Here is a 19,595-nt window from a genome sequence, read left to right as displayed (position 1 = left end):
TGCTACCACTGTTCAGAGCATTGTTGGCACCACATATAGATTATAGCATACAGCTTTGGTCTCCTTACTTGATGCAGTATATATGTGCACTGGAAGCAGTTCAGAACAGGTTCACTAAACTGATCCCTTAAATAAAGAGATTGTCTTTATGAGCAGTGGTTGACTGGGTTACATCTGTATCCATTGGACTTTAGAGGACTAAAACATAATCTTACTGAAATACACAAGATTCTGAGGAGGTTTGACAGAGGATGCTGAGAATTTATTTCTTCCCATGGGCAATCTAGAACTTTGGTTTCAAAATAAGAGGTGTACTATTGAAAATAGAGATAAGAAATTTCTTCTTTTTTAGTGTTGTTAATCTTTGGAATTCTGTTTCCCTGAGAGCAGTGGAGAGTAGGTCGTTCAATTTATCAAAGCTGAGTTTGACAGATTTTTGAACTACTAGGGGTTCCAGAGTTGTGGGTGAGCAGGCAGGAAGTTAGAGTTAAGGCCAATCAGATCAGTCATGACCTTATTGAATTACACAGCAGGCTGGAAGATCCAAATGGCCTACTCCTGCCTCTATTTCTTATGTCTTAGTGACCTTCTTTTTGACTACCTGTTTGATGGATAAAATTTCCTTTTACTAAGTGTTGGGAAGACTGAAGCTATTGTCCACTGCAAACCATTCCTTAGTGAATGACTCCAGCCTTCCTTTGACAACTGAGTCGGAGCCAAGCTGCCCTCAGTGTAGTGTTGTATGCTAGAAGTGCTGCCAACCTCATCTGCATCATTGCTAAGACTGCCTACTTTAACCACCAAATTGTCACTTGACTGTGTCCCTACTTGAGTTCCCCCTATGCTTAAACCCTCATCCATTCCATTGTAAATTGGAGGGTTCTCTATTTTAACGCACTCGTGCTTGACATCCCACTTTGAACCCTCCATAAACTTAAAGTTGTTCAAAACCTGACATGCCCAGATCTGAACTTGCACCAGAAACCTTCCACACATTGCCTTAATGCTCGTAGATCTATTCTAGCTCCTTATTGAGCAATGTCACAATGTAAAAAAACTCATTTTTATTCAAATGCCTATATAGCCCTGACCCAGCCTAGCTCTGTTGTTTTCTCTAAGTCTGCAACGATCTGAGATAGCTGTGTCCCTCTAATTTTGGCCTCTGGTATGTCCCCAGTTTTAATCACTGCACCATTGAAGGTTATGCCTTCAGCTTCTGTGACTTTCATCTCTGGAATTCCTTCCCTAAATCTTGCTGCTGCTTCCTTTTTTTTAAGATGACTCTTAGAATTTACCTCTTTAATCAGGCCTACTACCACCTTATCTAATTATGTATTAAATCTGGTTTGATAATGCAAGTCTGAAGTGCCTTGGAATGTTTTACTACACTCCAAGGCATAACATGTACATAGGTTGTTGATGAATTTCATTACAATTAAAGAGGGTTAAAGCTTTGTTCTTCAATGGGCATTCAGAGCGGAAAATAAGCCAATTGTAGCTCCCCCTTACTGCAAGCTTGACAAGGTGAATTAATTCTGCACACTTACAGACAGTTGAACAAGAGCACTTCCTGACTCCTGTAGTATAACTTATAAAGCAGGAAATTTGAGCGAGCCATCAGGAGTTTGGTGACTCGGATTTTTCTGAATGAACTGTTTTCTCCTACTTCCAAGGCATGTTAAATATTCTATTAACTTCCAGATGCAACAATTAATGAAAGCTGCAAAGGAAGGAACAAAAGATGGATTAGAAAAGACCAAAGCTGCTGTTCTTAAAAGGGGACGTTCGTTTATTAGACACAGGCATCAAGGTGAGTGAGAAAAGTCCAAATATCGCACAATACCAATAAGTGACTATCATTAGCAGACCTTAAGAAGAAACAATCTGCATGGTTCAAAACCTTTGGACCAATCTAAAATATAAAAAATACATAGATTGCCATATACTTAGTGAATGTTTTCAATTTTGTCATACAATGCTGCTTTCGTGCTCTCTAGCCTGTTTGAAAGCATAAGTCACACTGATTAATGATGAGGACTTGAACACTGGGTTATTCTTACCCTCCCCTGAGTTTATTGTTATGCCCTGGTTGAAAGCACACATTGTGAGTTGAACCTGCAACCCTTCTATCCTGTATGAGTCAGCCTAACTGTCTGTTCTTCATTGACTTACTCAAATTGATAAGCAAGCCCCGAATGGTCCAAGAAGTTAAGCAAACCCTACAAAGTGTTTAAGTGCTCTGCAACTAATGAATTGCCTCACCCTTAATTTTCTTGAAAATGTGGCCATCTGCAGCAAAGTAAAAATAAAAATGCTGACTAGAGACTGACTAATTTCTGGAATTTTGTTTTGATAGCTGGTTTCAGCCTCTGGATATTAGGAGATGATCCCAAGTTAGAACTGTTGGCTGTCAAAAATAGCCAGTGACTTGAAAACTTTGCCTTAATTGGAGCAGTAAAAATGAAGTTGGATTCAGTGCAGTTTACAAATTCATGTGATTTCATGTGCTGAAAATTTCTAATTCTTTGAACTGGTTTCCCTCTGCCTTTTAAAAGAGTGAAGACTTGACCATATTAGATTTGGGATGGAGTATTACGCACTGGCTTTTGGGTGTGCTGAACACTGTGCATTGATGTCACTATGGGGTGGGACAGAAGGTGCATTGTTAAATGGTGCCTACAAATTGACTTTAATACAGAGGGAAAGCTTACTATTGGCTACTAGTCTGCTTTATTACAGGGTTTGAGTGTTAGCATCAGAAGTGCAGCAAACTTTAATCAAAAGCGCAAAAAAAACTTCATTTGGTAAGAAGTTCTGAATTGTAGCTTCATAAAACATCTGAGGCACTTTAAGTCTTGTGCTCAACTCAATAGAAGGCAGTGTTTTTAATTTGATTTTGTGAGAATTATTCTCTGACAGGAAAACACATGGGTAGAATTTCATTGAGGCATTTTCAAATGTGTCTTACTTCCTTGATCCTCTATTTTCAGAATGGAATTGATGCACAATGCAAACTTTGGAATTGTTCAAGTATTACGAGGATTTTCTTGTTTTTCTCCTTCTAGGTGGGTACACCAAAGCCAGCATTGTGCCGGTTAGGTCCATGCAAGGAAGTTCTTGGTGGACATTTCTAATCTGTCTTGGCTGGTGCAGTACATATTTTTTTAAAAATCAGGCTTTTTAAATATATTTATTGAGCAAGTGTGTGCCACTTTTTGATTTTCTTTCGTAGAGTTTCCCAGCATCTGAGACAGCCTACTTGTCTCCAAATAGAATATTCCAGTGCCAGGTTTATTAAAATGGACAAAAGTAGAAGCAATGATTAATGCGTTGCCTGTAATCAACTGGACAATGAAATGGCTCTTGCATGCAATAGGCCTGTTTAACACTCATGCTATAAATGATTGCCTTGCTGAGAATGGAGATGCAGGGCCAGCGCATCCTTCATGGGACACATTATAGCAAACACAGAAATTCTCAATGTTTATACGTAGTGCTGAAGAATGGACTGTTTTCTATTGACTGTACTGCCTCAGTGCAAAATTGACAGAAAACAAGATCTGTCTACTGCTGGAGTCCCTGGAAGGTTAATCTTTTACATAGTGAAGTAAAAAAAGCTGCAGCCACTTTCCTCAGAAGCAAAAGGAAATGCCACCCTTAGACTTCAATGCTTTAATGTAACTCTACGATAAAGAAATTTCGTATGTAGAAAAGCCATGGTATTTGAGAATGAGATGGGAAACATTTCAGTTCTCCAGAAGTCAGACAGATTTCTTGCTGCATCTGCAAACGCACCAATTTGCCATACCATTTCCACCCTGTCGAAATAATATTCACTGCCCATTGAGATACACCTTTGCTGATCTGTATTTGTACCTTTTGTCCATAGATCACAGGTTTGGGTGTCTGGAAGAGGAAGAACAGAATCTGTTCATTGATGTTGACTGCAAACATCCAGAGCCAGTAATGACACCAATGCCAGAGGGTTTGACACAGCAGCAGGTACATGTTTGTGAGCTTGGATGGTTTCTGAGTCTGAACTCTGTGTTCTAAAATGGCAAAAAAAGCTACAACATGTGAGAAGTGCATTGCACCTTTATCATCTGGGGCATGGTTGTTGAACTACATGTGCATTCTGTGATTTAATGATTCAGTTATGACACTGCTGGAATTCTCTGGAATGTAGCAGGTTTTCTTGCTATGTTTTCCAGTGTTGTGTTAAAACATCAAATGTATCTGTACAGTACAGCCAGCGGAGACCCACTCTGATTTTATTTAATACTACTTATTTTCTTAAACAATCCCTTAAACTGAACAAGAAATTACTGACAGAAAGAGGAGGAAAATGGATTGTATAAAATTGTAGATGTGCAGATGAAAGGGACTATCTTGTTTGGAATAAGATGGAATTTATACCAACTATAGCTTAAAGTAAGTACTCTTACTTAAGTTTGTGATGTTTAAATTTCTTCTTTGCAAGACAGTTTAGATGTGTAAAGTTTTCCAATAGAGCCTTTCATATTGATATGCAGCCCCTTGGGTTTAGCGAAAGTTTAACTATTTTAGTTAATACTGCAGTGACTTATCAACTGCGTTTGAAGAATAAAAGAGATTGTATCTATGACAAGTGTCTTGATGCTGTCTGCTTTAAGAATTACCTTTCAAAATTAGAATCATCTGTCACTCGTAGCCTGGGATCAACTCTGTAAAAATGATTTTGATCTCTTTCTAAAAACCTATACTTGAAATTTATGGATTTATGTGACAATTGATATCTCTCTAATGATCCGGCCTTGTGTCAAAACTTCAAAACTTGTATTTGTTTAAAAATAGAATTTTCTCATAATTATATATTTCATCTGTTTGATGGGTAGCTTCAATCATTTAAAAGCAGTTCGCATATTGTGGCAGCGTTTCTGAAGAATGGTCCAGACCCGAAAGGTCAGCTTTCCTGCTCCTCTGTTGCTGCCAGGCCTGCTGTGTTCATCCAGCTCTACACCTTGTTATATCACATATTGTGGCATTTGGACTTGTGTTTTAATACTAGATTATAATATAATCCAGTCAACATTCTTGAAATTAGTTTTTTGTGAATTCTGGCTAACTTTAAAGTAAAATCTGTTTTTGAAATAGGTTGTCAGACGATATATTCTTGGGTCAGTAGTTGAAAGTGAGAAGAGTTATATGGATGCATTGAAGCGAATTCTAGAGGTAAGTCAGAGCACGAAGAAAACTACTCTATTTTGTTAGTGTATTTTGGGTCACCCTGACAACCAGAAATATTTTAAAAAGAAAAGAACAAGTTTTTGGAACCTCTCGTGTATTTGCAGTTTTTGCCACAATACCTTCTTGCTGCTGAACTAACCATTCTCGTGAAGTGGTGACCTGGGAGTCATTGCAAGGTCACAATCTCACTGGAAAGATTGATCTGATGAATAGGTGGGAATCAATTTGGAAGTTTGGATTTGGATGTCTGTGGTGGTGGGAATGCAGGGAAACCCTCAAAGGAAGTACCCATTGTTCCAGTCTGTTCACCTGAGATGAAGTTGTGGTGTGCTCGCCTCAATCCTGTTTGTCCCGGCCACATCAGATATTAATGAGGGGCCAAATTAAGTCTTTAAACGTCTATTGATTGACCACTTCCAAGGACGTTTAATAAGCCTGAGAGTGTTTGAGCTATCTGATGCTTTACCTGTACACGGTAATTTGAAGGACAACTCAGAGTCAGGAATGCATCAAGCTTGGCACCTGACCTGTTTCATGTGCCTCCACCAAACCTTCAAATGTGTCAGCTGGAGAGGCTGTGAAATATTCCCCGCAGTGTATGGTACTAACTACACAGACTAGGAATGTTTGTGAAATCATGTTTGGATAAAGTGACACCAGTTTGATTTTGTTTTCCTCTCTGCACAGCATTATGAGAAACCTCTTTTGGAAATGGATCCGAAGTTATTAAGTGAAAGGAAATTGAAAATAGTGTTTTATCGAATAAAGGAGATTCTTCAGTGCCATGCCCTGTTCCAGATTGCCTTAGCCAGTCGTGTGACTGAGTGGGACTCGGTTGAAATGATTGGAGATGTCTTTGTTGCCTCAGTAAGTCTTTGATTAAAAATCCATGATGATTGTGAATCCAGAGTCTGTGATCCTGGGAGAGTTTGTTCAGAAAGGAATTTGGATAAAGTACAGAAAAATGTTTTTTCTGTAAAGGAGATGATTGAGTAAAGGTGTCTAGCTTGTGTCGATCTGTCTCCTGACGGCGGGTGGAATTGGAGATGGGGGTGGACGGACGTGAAACAGTTGTATAAAATTTGGAAGTGTTTGTACAAGTTAGATTTGATGTAACAAAAAGTTGGACTTTCTGCAGCCTTGGAAAAGCAACCAATGCAATCAAAGATCCTTTCCACCTCGGTTATACTTTCTTACGCCCTCTTCCATCAGGCAGAAGATTTTAGAAGTTTGAATACATGTACAAACAGATTCAAGAACAGCTTCTTCCCCGCTATTATCAGAATATTTCGAGGACTTCTCAAACATTAACTCTGATCTCTCTCTGCATCTTCTTTGCAGCTGTAATACTGTATGCTGCTCTCAGGTCTGCTATTGTGATGCACTTTATATGGTACGATCCGCTTGCATAGCATGCAAACCAACACTTTTCACTGTATCTTGGTGCATGACAACAGTAAATCCATCAATCAAGTGAGAATGTTCACTGGATTACACAATCTTCAATTACATTCACAACTACTCAGCTAATTGTACAGTCCTTTCCCACATCCAGCCAGATCGGAACAATATTCAGATTTAGGCTGAAGTGCGACAATTAATGTTCACACCACTCAAGTGCAAAGCAGTCATTGCCTTTATTGTCATCAAAACCCTCACCATTATTTTTGGAGCGACCAGAAACTTAACAGGGACAAGTACACACATACTATGGTTATAAAAAGTCAGAAACTGGATGTTCTATTGCCACACCTCATTCCTACTTCGCCAAAGCCTTGCCCAAGCACAGAAGTGGGACAGAATACTTATAAATGCCTCACTAAGCACAGCTCTGTTAACAGTTGAGAAGTTCTCCATGGTCCAGGACAAAGCAGCAGACACCAATTTACAAGTTCACTCCCTTCCTTCTGCTGCCAGCACACTGTGTCTGTAGTGTAAATTGTCTACAAAATGCCGTTTGACAATTCCACAAAGTTGCTTCAATAATTCCTTCCAAACCTGTGGCCCCTAGCAATCAGTAGGATAGGGGTAAGAGACACATGGAAACACTACCATCTGCATATTCCCTCTTTAAAGTTACGCACTATCCAAAGGTGTAACTTTGCCTATTGTCCTTTATTAACACAGGTTCAAACTCTTAGAACCCCTCCCCTTCTCAGCACTGTGAAAATACATCCATATGATTGTGGCTTACAATAATCTTGAGGGCATTTAGAGAAGGGTACGAAATATTGAAAAGTCAACATCTCTGAAGAGGTTGATTAGGAAAATGTCACAAGTTGGTTCTTGGCTGCTGTGGCACTCTCGACTACTGCGAGGGAGAATGTTGCACTCCTTGAAAAACGAGGATGTCTGAGATGTGCGGGAGTGGAATGCCTCATCCTGGGAGCAGATGCGGCGAAGGAATTGGGAATAGGGGATGGTATTTTTATAGAAAGGTGGGTGGGAAGAGGTGTATTCTAGGTAGCTGTGGGAGTCGGTGGGCTTGAAATAGATATCGGTTTCTAGGTGGTTGCTGCCTGCAGTGGTCGAGAATGCCCTCAACCGTGTCTCCATCATTTCCTGCAACTCATCCCTCACACCCTGTCCCCACAATAACAGCCAAAAGAGAATCCCCCTTGTCCTCACATACCACCCCACCAACCTCCGGATACAATGCATCATCCTTCGACACTTCCGCCATCTATGATCCGACCCCACCACCAAAGACATTTTTCCATCCCCACCCTTGTCTGCTTTCCGGAGAGACCACTCTCTCCGTGACTCCCTTGTCTGCTCCGCACTCTCCTCCAGCCCCACCACACCCGTCACTTTTCCCTGCGACTGCAAGAAGTGCTACACCTGCCCCCACACCTTCTCCCTCACCTCCATCCCAGGCCCAAAGAAGACTTTCCACATCAAGCAGATGTTCACCTGCACATCTGCCAATGTAATATACTGCATCTGTTGTACCCGCTGTGATCTCCTCTACATTGGGGAAACCAAGCGGAGGCTTGGGGACCGCTTTGCAGAACACCTCCGCTCGGTTCGCAATAAACAACTGCACCTCCCTGTCGCGAACCATTTCAACTCCCCCTCCCATGCTTTAGATGACATGTCCATCATGGGCCTCCTGCAGTGCCACACCGATGCCACCTGAAGGTTGCAGAAACAGCACTTCATATTCCCCTTGGGAACCCTGCAGCCCTTTAGTATCAATGTGGATGTCACCAGCTTCAAAACCTCCCCTCCCCCTACCGCATCCCAAAACCAGCCTGGCTCATCCCCGCCTCCCTAACCTGTTCTTCCTCTCACCTAACCCCTCCTCCCACCTCAATCCACACCTCCATTTCCTACCTACTAACCTCATCCCGCCCCCTTGACCTGTCCGTCCTCCCTGCACTGACCTGTCTCCCCCCTATCTCCAGACGTACACTCACCTTTACTGGCTCCATCCCCGCCTCTTTGACTTGTCTGTCTCCTCTCCACCTATCTTCTCCTCTATCCATCTTTGATCACCTCCCCCTCTCTCCCTATTTATTTCAGAACCCCCTTCCCGTCCCCCGTTTCTGATGAAGGGTCTAGGCCTGAAACAGCAGCTTTTCTGCTCCTAAGATGCTGCTTGGCCTGCTGTGTTCACCCAGTGCTGTTGTTATCTTGGATTCTCCAGCATCTGCACTTCCTAATATATCCAACACAAAAACTATTTCTTTTCTATTATTGCATAAAATAATAAATCTGAACACATTTTCAAAACGTCAGTTTAACTTCCTGGAAGAATTTGTATGCGGTGGTTTCATGTCATCTGCCATTCTTCCATTACCTGTATCTCACCAACTGTAATGAAATTCAAGCCAGTTTTTAAAAGATGAATGTTGATAATTGAATGAAAATTTTAATTTCAGCTGCTTGGTTGAATTTGAATAGGTCAATTACTTCGAGGAGATTGTTCAATATTCTAAATTCCTGCAGGTAATTTTTACATAACATAATGGCAGCATTCAGATATGTGCCCTTCTATTCCTATCGCGGAAGTATCCCTGAGATACAATAGCAAAATCTGTTTAGTCAGCTAAAATGAATTGACAGTCTGGTGAAATGATATGAGAAAGCTACCATCATTCAGTGTTTGCTTTTGCATAATACTGCAAAATCTCAGTTTGAACTTTACCCCTTTTTAAATATACCTTTCAGAATGAAAATTCTTTGTGCTTGAAACTCAATCCTTTCACTCTGTGACTGATCCAGCAGAGTTTTTCTGAGCTAAATTCACTCAAACGTATGAAAACAAAACTCTGTTGAAGAGAAATGCTCCTGTGTTGGAAGATAAATGAACTTGGTGTTCATTTATCAAGTAAAATTTAGTTTTTAAAGTGCTGAGCTACTTCATAAACTATTGTGTAAGATTTTCAAAGCTGTCATTTTATTTCTCTTTCAGTTTTCTAAGTCAATGGTGCTTGATGCATATAGTGAATATGTAAACAATTTTAGTACTGCCATGGGGATAATTAAGAAAGTGTGTGCCAGCAAACCTGCCTTTCTGGAATTTTTGAAAGTAAGTTAATCATTTTCTAAAAGTAAAACGTTGTTTCCTTTGTAAATATTAACCTCAAGTCACACACTTTGAGTTGTTACAATGGCAAACTGGAAGGTCTCATGATTTGTACCCAATTTTATCATGATGGTAAGTATCCCCAATTTAGACAAGGTAAAATTATTGATGTCTCACTCCTGAGTTCTGCTCTGTAGTCCCAGCTAATAAGTCCATATAGGTAATTATTGAATAAGGATAAGACTTGTTTGTAGTCCAGCTAAATTTGGCCACGTATAAAGTATGCTGCTGATGCACAGCAAGAGAAATATTTTTCAAAAAGGCAACAACAACATACAAATGTATTTACCAGTTGGATTGATAATGCAATATAGAACATAGAACAATACAGCACAGAACAAGCCCTTTGGCCCTCAATGTTGCGCCGACCTGTGAACTAATCTAAGCCCCTCCCCCTACACTATCCCATCATCATCCATATGCTTATCCAAGGACTGTTTAAATGCCCCTAATGTGGCTGAGTTAACTACATTGGCAGGCAGGGCGTTCCATGCCCTTACCACTCTGAGTAAAGAACCTGCCTCTGACGTCTGTCTTAAATCTATCACCCCTCAATTTGTAGCTATGTAGAACAGAACCTTTTATCCTGTCACATTCAGCGTAGATTTGATTAGTGAAAAGAGGCATCTGCAAATTTCAACAGTGTCGTAACTCATGCCCAATTAAGGTTAAAGTTCAAAATCAGGATAAGGATTAGCATCAGGATTAGGGTTAAAGTTTTAGTTCAAGTTAAGTTTAGGAGAAGGATTCGATTAGGGTTGAGTTTTGGTTTGAATGTTAGCATGAGGCTAAATGAGCTAATGAAGTGCAGTATCCATCTATTATTCCCCCAGTACACTGGAACACTGCACCCCTCTATCTTGTGACCATAATTACCAATTCAAAATCTTCCTTTTGACAACTGCTTTCATCATTTCACCAATTTATCGTCTCGCACCTGTTTTGGTCTTTTCCTCAATTGTGAAGTGCTTTCACAAGCTATACTGCATTGTAAAGATGTTTTCAAATGGAAGTGATTTATTTAATTTTATTTTGCTGCACTGTGTTGGCCACTGAAGGAAAGTGTTGTTTTAAACATGTTCTGTAGGGTGTACTGTATCTGGTCAAAATAAGCACAGCCCCTGCATCCTCTTGACTACACATTTCATATAAAAGTAGACTATCCAGTTTTGAATTGTGATTTCAGAGAGCACTTACCTTGGAGGTGTCGAGTCATGACCTCTCTGTTAATTTCAGACATATTTTTATTTAATTTCTGAAAGTGAGCACTGCTGGTAAAACTGGCATTTGTAGCTCATCCCTAGCTGCCCTTAAGAAGGCATTACTGGTACGCTGGAGTAGCAAGCTTGAACACTTCAGAGAGCAGATGACTTTCACTGCAGTCGGCCATTAGCGATGAGTTGGTTTGTGGCAGCAGATTGAACAAATTCCTCGTCACTTTTCCTGACATCCATCTGTTAAAACCAGAATTTGTAACTGAACCCAGATTGGCAAATTGCCATAGCTGGATTTGAATCATGTTCTCTGATATACTAGTTCAGGCTTATGTTACAGCACGAGTAACCTACGAGAGCAATGCTGCTAAACCCTGGTTCTCAACCTATTACTCGTGTAACCAACTCATAGCAATTCATTACTCATAGTAACTACTGTACCTGTTGATTTTAATCATTATCTATTTGGGAGATTATATAATAATATATTAAATCTGTAGATATTTATTTTGCTCCACAGTTAATTCTTTGTTACAGGCCAGAACCTTATTAGAAATTCAGCCATTTAATGTTGCATTCTGTTGAATTGTAGCCATAAAGTAAAAATCAATTATAATTGCCCTCTGACCCCCATAGTTTACCTGCATTATGATCCCTATATTTACCTTGAATGAGTGCTGAATTATTGCCTTAAAGTATTAGAAAGCACCCATAGCCCTTCTGAGGATCCCAAATAACCCAGAAAAAAATTCTGCAAATTGTGAAATGTTTGGAAACTAATGAGTTGCGTATGAATGGGAATCTTCTTAAATCCTATCAAGTGTCACTGAACCAAAAATTAGTTCTAAAGCAGTTGGAGTGGGGAAAAGCCATTTGGAATATGAAAATAAGAAAAAAAAAATGACCTCTACTGTTAGTGCTGATTTCCTTATCTGTGGAAACACTGACTATGCTTTACACTAGCTTGATCTGTAAACTGTCAATTTTGTCCACAGCTAATTAGCTCAAGTTATTGAGTAGTTACACACACATTTCACCTTTTTTACATTAGTCAAAATTGAGAAAACTTAATTTCTTTAAACTATTTGACATTGTAAACAGCTGAACAATGTTTACACTGTTTCTTGATTGAGATGCTGGGTAATATAGCTGCTTCTAGGTGTTGCTTGATCATTGCCTGGAACATACAACAGATTGTTGTTCTTTACTTCGCCCCTTTCATCTGTGAATTAGTTAAACTGTTGGAACTGTTGGAAAACACTTGGCTCAAGTCCAGACCCTGTCAATCCACACTAATAGTCCATTGTTTAACTAACCATATTGATTAAAAGAATAATACAGTCCAATCTGACAACTCCAGAGCTGCTACTTGTGTGCTGTCTTTTCCTGCGACAAGTTAACAGAAGCAACATTTATGACTAAAGTAGGGATTTATCAGGATAAAATTTCACAGTCACTGCCTGAATGATTATCTGCTGAATTGGATGAGATCCACTGCATAACTGGATCCCTGTAGTCGTAGCAAGACCAGGGATAGTACAATAAGGTGTTTCCGATTCTTTGCATTTTCTGCTCCCATCTATGTTTCTAAGCATGATTGTAATAGCTGTTGTTGATTTTCAGCTATACATTCATATCAGACCCTCCACGAACACCTCTTGACTCTCCTAGTGTCAACATCAGAAAACCTTTAGTTTTCACCGAACTGCAACCCTGTCTCAGTGAACTGATGACAGAAGAACTCTTCAACTTGCCATCTCAGCTGCTCTTCAAAATGCAGGCTTTGTGGATCAAGATCTTGTGGAAGAGAATCCAGAATTCTGTTTTCCCTGGAATATGGGAAATTCCTTTCAAATGTTCCTGCAGTCTCTGGGGTATTCCAAGGATCAGCCTTCATTCCCTCCACATAAACTCATGTACATTTACAGCAAAAAATGATGCCATTCTCTCCACTGTGTCTATGCTGGACAACAAAGTGTTGACTATACTAATCCTATTTTTCATTTTTGACTCATAGCCCTGGAGGCGTGAATATCTAAATGCTGCTTGGGTATTGTGAGAGTTTGAAACTCCACTACCCCTGCAGGCAGTGAGTTCCAGATTCTCACCATCTTCTGAGTGAAAAGAATTCTCCTCCACTCTCCTCCTCCTTACCTTAAATCCATGCCCATTTGTTATCAAGTCCTCTAATAATGGAAAAGGTGCTTTCCTATCCTCTTAATCACTGAATGTTGTTATCTTGCAAATATCTGAGGAAGGGTCACCGGAGCTGGAACATTAACTCTGATTTTTTTTTTTCTTCACAGATAATACCAGATCTGCTGAGCCTTTTCAGCAACTTCTGTTTTTGTTGCATTTCTCTATCAGGTTTCCTGTCAACCTTTACTGCTGCAGAACTGTGTACAGTACTCTAGTTGTGGTCTGGCCAATGTTTTACCCACATCACAAGTGAAAATTCTCTGAAGTTGATGCTTTCATCTCATCTGATTATCCCTAAATCTCAGCTGATCCACCGAGCACTGATGTATTGAAAACAATACATAACACTACACCTTAGTAGTGCTGTGACACCTTGGAATTAGCTTCCGGGTCATCTAGCACCCAAGTTGTCCTGGGAAGGATTTTCATTGTCTTGTTTGCATGCCTAATATTTTAATGAATGCGTCATGTCTTAATAAGTTGTAAGCAAGTAGTAATTATTTTAAAGCAGTTAAAGCGTTTAATGTTTTAAAAATAACTCAATTGAACTTACTGTGACCAAACTTGTCATGTGGTATCTACTTGCTGCACTTAGCGTGTCATGTTTCTCCCCAGCAATGCCATGAGTCAAGTTCTGATCGCATTACATTGTATGGACTAATGATGAAGCCAATTCAGCGTTTTCCACAGTTTATTCTTTTGCTACAGGTAAATATATTCATCTGGATGCATTTGTTGAGATATGGATTGCAAAATTGTTTACTTACTGCCAACATCTTAGGATCGGAGCTTGGGAATAATTTACTTGAGTATTTTAGTCACCCTAAAAGTAGTTCCTCCCTCACAGATGATAAGCATCCTTAGATCTATTGTCTTACTGCTGTTTCATTGATATAGAGTCTTGGTGAAGCAGTTGGAACTTGAAGAATGTGAACTTCAGAATACTATTTGAAAATTGGTAGAAGCATCAGTCATTCCATAAATGTGAGCATTTATGATTGGAGTAGCGACAGCAGAAATCTGCAAAACATTTGAGAGAATTCCTGATCATAGGCTGTCTACATGTAAAAAAAACAAATAAAAGGATTTTGTACTTTTGTAAGTACAATTTTCTAATAACCTCAGTTCACATCTTGCCCAAAATACTGACATTACGCTGTTTGTATCCCCCTATGAAATGAGTTTGAAACGTTTCCATGTAGTCCCAAGGTGAATAGCATAATGCACAGTCATAGAGCTCTATAGCAAAGGAAAAGGCCCGTACTGAGTCCGTACTGCTCAAAAACAACATCTAACTATTCTAAAATATACAAGGTGTAGAGGTGGATGAACACAGCAGGCCACGCACCGTCAGAGGAGCAGGAAGGCTGACATTTCAGGCCTAGACCCTTCTTCAGAAATGGGGTAAGGGGGTTCTGCAATAAAGAGGATGAGAGGGGGAGGCGGATAGAAGATGGATAGAGGAGAGGGTAGGTGGAGAGGAGACAGACAGGTCAAAGAGGTGGGGATGGAGCCAGTAAAGTTGTGTGAAGGTGGGGAGGAGATAGGTCAGTTTCGGGAGAACGGACAGGTCAAGGGGACGGGATGAGGTTAGTAGGTAGGAGATGGGGTTGGGGCTCGAGGTGGGAGGAGGGGATAGGTGGGAGGAAGGGTAGGTTAAGGAGTCGGGGACGAGCTGGGCTGGTTTGGGATGTGGTATGGGGAGGGGAGATTTTGAAGCTTATGAAGTCCACATTGATACCATTGAGCTGCAGGGTTCCCAAGCAGAATATGAATTGCTGTTCCTGCAACCTTCGGGTAGCATCTCTAACTATTCTAACACCATTTTCCAGCATTTGGCCCATAGTCCTGTATGCCTTGGCATTGCAAGTGCACACCAAACACTTATCAAATGTTACGAAGGCTTCTGCCTCTACCACTTTTACAGGCATTAGAGTTCCAGTTCCCAGTATTCTCTGTTTTTCCTTACATTCCCTCCAAACCTCCAGTCCCTTATTGTAAATCTATGCCCCCGATCATAGATACCTCCATCAAGGGAACAGTTTCTTCCTGTCTACCCTATCTATGTGTGTCTTAATTGGATACATTTCAATCATGTTGTCCCTCAGTCTCCTCCACTCCAAGGAAACAACCCAGTCTGTCCAATCTGACTTCATAGCTAAAACTTGCCAACCCAGGCAGTATCCAGGTAAATCTCCGCTGCACCCTCCCTAGTGCTATCACATCCCTCCTCTAATGTGGGTTCCAATTCAAACAAAAAAACAGGCATGTGTGGTTGTTTAAAATGAAAATTTTACAGCTATATTTGGAGGTGATCTGAAACTAGGATGGAAAAATAATGCAAGAGGAGGATGGTTGAATAATGCTTTAGCATATCTGCATGATGCGTGATGGACACGTGTTCAATTCCCCCTTACTGATGTTATCACCTCGCTGGCCCTGACTACATACTATTTCCTTTGAGTTTAGATTCTTCAATCTGCTAGTGACCTGTGCTTTCAGTCACTTCTGTTAAGGCGATACTTGTTTAATTTGTTTAATGAATGTTTCTCAATAATAAATGTTGCTTACTCGTTGACTGCCATCATTGTTGACAAAAAAATCAAATTTTTTATAGTTTGGATAATGATTTAATAAAAATTTAATCTGGGATGACCTGAAGTCTCTGTCCCTCTCTCGATTCCCCCTTTTCTCCAATTGATGAGATAAATGTATGTTTTCTCAGGACATGCTAAAGAACACTCCAAAGGGACACCCTGACAGACTACCTCTTCAGATGGCTCTCACTGAGCTTGAAACATTAGCAGAGTATTTAAATGAACAGAAACGGGAAGCAGATCAACGCTGTGAGATGAAGCAGATCGCAAAAGCAATGAATGAGCGTTACTTGAACAAGGTAGAATTTGCTGCTTCCATTTTTGAAAAATAATAATTGCATCAGCCCTGTTAAAAGAAATTTTAGAAATTATTGTTAGGTGAGCCAAATGTCGAACATAACAAGTGAATGAATTTGGAGTTTTAACAGCCAAGCCTGTTGAGTGAGACCAGTAGTGGTGCAATTCCAACATTTTCCAGTGGATGTCAGATGTTGTACAGACGCAGTATAATGTTTAAGAGCTAGGATAGTAGAAAGGAATTGATTTTTAATTTGCTGCCTAGATTAAAAACTGGCTTTATAAATTGGCTGGACCTTAGCAGTTTCAGTAATGTAAACGAATTTTGGTTATTTTCGTCAGAGGCGGTGGTGATGATTGTGAACTGGACCAGGGAAATAAATCATTGGGCTTGATACTTGTCTTGTTTCCCAGCGCTCTACTACCATCCATTTCACCGGACTCCTCAATCATGCATGTTTGGTTTATCCCGCTTTGGAGATTCACCAATCTTCTTTAAACTCTTCATTTTCAATCGTAGACTTTATATGTTTCAAATGTTTAAGATTTGTATTCATTAAACACTGGTATTGCTAGTGTAATTCTTATGGCAAGAAATTAATGAGCTACGAGTTTTTTTTGAACAGATATGTGACGGAAACTAATTGGACTGAATTTTCATAGAATATGAGGAAATAAATTGAAATTGGGAATATGTATTTGAAACAAAAGTCAGGTTGTATCTCTGTTATCTACTGATTGGTGCCATGATCAGCTTACTCTGCCTACTTCTGGTACCACTAACCCCTTTATGAATATGTTATCATGCGCCGTTTACATTGAAAATGTGTGTCTGCGCCGCTAACTCTATTTCAGAACTTTAAGGGCCCTTGTAGCACACACAAATTCAATTTCATCCCGATCCTTGTGTATGTGAATCTTGTTAAGTGCAATAAATTGGCTGCCAGAATTCCTTACAGTGTAACATTGACTGCAAAAGTGCTTCACGAGCTAAAAAGCACTTTTATGTGAAGTTGTGAAAGGTAGCCTGTAAATGCAAGGTTATTTCTGTTTGAAGCTTCTATTAAAAAAAACACTTAGACACACACATAAGATGTGTCTGACAAATCATAAATACTGCAACACCATCAAATCCAGTCACATCAATGACAAACTCAACTGAACGACTGTATTACTGTTGGGGAAAAATAGCCTGACAACTTGCGACACAGCTTGGAAGTGAATGTCTCTTACCTCTACTAATAGTTACTCACATTATCTGTTCCACTTCCTTACAATTAGTGTTGTATTATTAGTAATAATTATTGAAGAGTCATGCCTATTGCATGTTAATGCATTCTTCCATTGTTGACTTCCATTAAGAACCTTTCATGATGGCCTTTATTTCTTATAGTCTTTTAGTGGGCCAGCAGCTCCAAAGGAGGGGAAGAGCACAGGTGATGGCAGGCTGTATCACCCAGAATGTAACTTGTCAAGTTTTCCATTGCACTGATTCAGTCTTTTGCTGCAGGACGTTGAGATCCAGAGCTCTGGAATTATGTCCTGGAGCTGAGCAAATGCTGGGCATTCCAGAGTCAGAGGATCCATAGAACAATTAACATAGAAGGAGCCACTTTGTCTGTGCTCACTTTTTGAAAGCCTCACTCGATCTCACTGCAACATTTGCTCCAAATCCCCCCTTTTCTGAAGATTATCTGCTTTCCGATATTACATTTGCAGTGTTGGTTACCTTACTTTTAAGTACCTGGGATGTTTCTTGCCCACGTTGGGATCTAGGTGGTGGGCAGAACAAATTTCAGTTGCAGCAGCATTGCAGTGGTCTGGGGAGAAGCCAGCAGGCAGAGATTCTTCAGAAAGGACTGCAATGAGTTTCACTTGAAATTGGGCAGATAAATTTGAAAGAGATTCTGATTGCTGGCTTTACACTGGATGTTAAGTCCAGCTCATGCTGTCAACAAGTAAGCAGATCCAGCCTCAGAACCAGTTGCCAGTGTAGAAATAGTTAATTAGTAATCAGGAAATGTCCTGATTTCCAATTTATTGCCTCGTAGGTAGATTAAAGCGAGATTTTAATTCTGGTTGGAAATTGGGGAAATGTAGTTTGTGGTAAATCCAATGTGAGCTCAGGTTTTTTTTTATATCTGCACAGCTCTGACTCCTGCTTGAAATCGACAAGAAGTGCCAGCTGGCTGGTGAGAGGGAGGTAAAGGTTGGAGGGCTGAAAACCGCTGCTGTCCCTAATGCTGAGACAGATCATAGAGAGGCTCAGGCTGGAGGACTGTAGCCTGGGTTGGGGAGACCCAAATGACTCTACGAGGAAATGTCAAAAAAAACTCTTCCTTTTTTAATCCTGACCCCACTTCCCATTAGATCATTCTGGAAGGAAAGCCAAAGCAACCTCCACCTGAGGGCTGCAATTAGAATCCATCACTATTTCAGTGGCAGTGTGAAAACAAACTTAGTAAAGGACCCTGCCAACTTTGAATAGGTTTCCTTTCACACTTACTCGAAAGGACACGTTAAAATTTGCAGGCAATGCGGACCGAATTCCATCTCTGCAGTTTAGCAACTGGTGGTTTCTACAATAAATGGTTTCCATCTGCCAGAAAGGGTGTGATGTCTAGATAACTTTTAGCCAATGTATTGTCAAGAAATTCTAGTAGAACTGGGAATTGAAAGAGCCTAGAAGAAAGTATTACAATATCTAGGGTCATGACTGATGAACGGAAGATGGTTGTGATTACAGGACACTTATTGTCAATGCTCTGCCAGGGTCATTCAGGATAATATCCTCACCCTAATCATTGTCAACTTACATTCCCTACCATGCTGACAGTGGGGATACTTGCTGATCGTTCTGAAATGTTCACTCCATTCACAACTTTTATGACCATCTCTAACAAGTGAAATCTCTGACTTTCAGCATCATTTCCTGTCATTTGTGGGGTCAGTCATGGCAACAGTGTGGTTAATAAAGCAGGCTAAAGACTGAGTCTCTTACAATGGAAGTGACTTACCTCCTTTCTTCTTTAAACATTACAGTTGTGGTAATCACCATGTCTAGGTAAGCATAAGTGCAAAAAAGTACAAGCTTCATTTGTGCCTGTACCACTTGGCTTAATATATATTCCCGTTCATCAGCGCATTGTGCATGCAGTAAGTACCATCCTTGGGATACACAAAAGCAATATGATAAACTTTAATTAGTCAGCACCTCCTCACCACATGACCATAGCCAAGAAGTCAGACAAGAAAAGCAGAATCGTGAGATCATCATCACTTCTAGATTGTACATCATCCTGCTGTGGATATGTATTAGCATCCCTTCACCATAGTCAATGAAAATCTCAGGACTTCCTGCCTAACATCAGAATGGGAGCAGGACCAGTATACAGACTACAGTGGTTTAAAGAGAAGGTTCACAGTGTATGTGAAGTCAGTCAATAAACATGGTCTTGCTAGCATTGTTGA

At 40.2% G+C, this 19,595-nt stretch overlaps 1 protein-coding gene across 3 annotated transcripts in view; it reads left to right on the top strand.

Annotated features, from left to right (window-relative positions):
- Positions 1-19,595, top strand: part of arhgef10 (Rho guanine nucleotide exchange factor (GEF) 10) — a 271,880-nt gene that overhangs the window by 106,317 nt on the left and 145,968 nt on the right. For all 3 annotated transcript variants that reach the window (XM_048530741.2, XM_048530739.2, XM_048530740.2), the window contains 7 exons: positions 1,702-1,810; positions 3,890-4,002; positions 5,134-5,211; positions 5,914-6,093; positions 9,644-9,760; positions 13,846-13,938; positions 15,956-16,126. In XM_048530741.2, the coding sequence (XP_048386698.1) occupies positions 1,702-1,810; positions 3,890-4,002; positions 5,134-5,211; positions 5,914-6,093; positions 9,644-9,760; positions 13,846-13,938; positions 15,956-16,126 (861 nt within the window). The remainder of the gene's footprint in view (positions 1-1,701; positions 1,811-3,889; positions 4,003-5,133; positions 5,212-5,913; positions 6,094-9,643; positions 9,761-13,845; positions 13,939-15,955; positions 16,127-19,595) is intronic.

Source organism: Stegostoma tigrinum, chromosome 4 (assembly GCF_030684315.1).
Source record: "Stegostoma tigrinum isolate sSteTig4 chromosome 4, sSteTig4.hap1, whole genome shotgun sequence".
Taxonomy (NCBI): Eukaryota; Metazoa; Chordata; class Chondrichthyes; order Orectolobiformes; family Stegostomatidae; genus Stegostoma; species Stegostoma tigrinum.
This window is presented reverse-complemented; position numbering and strand designations above follow the sequence as displayed.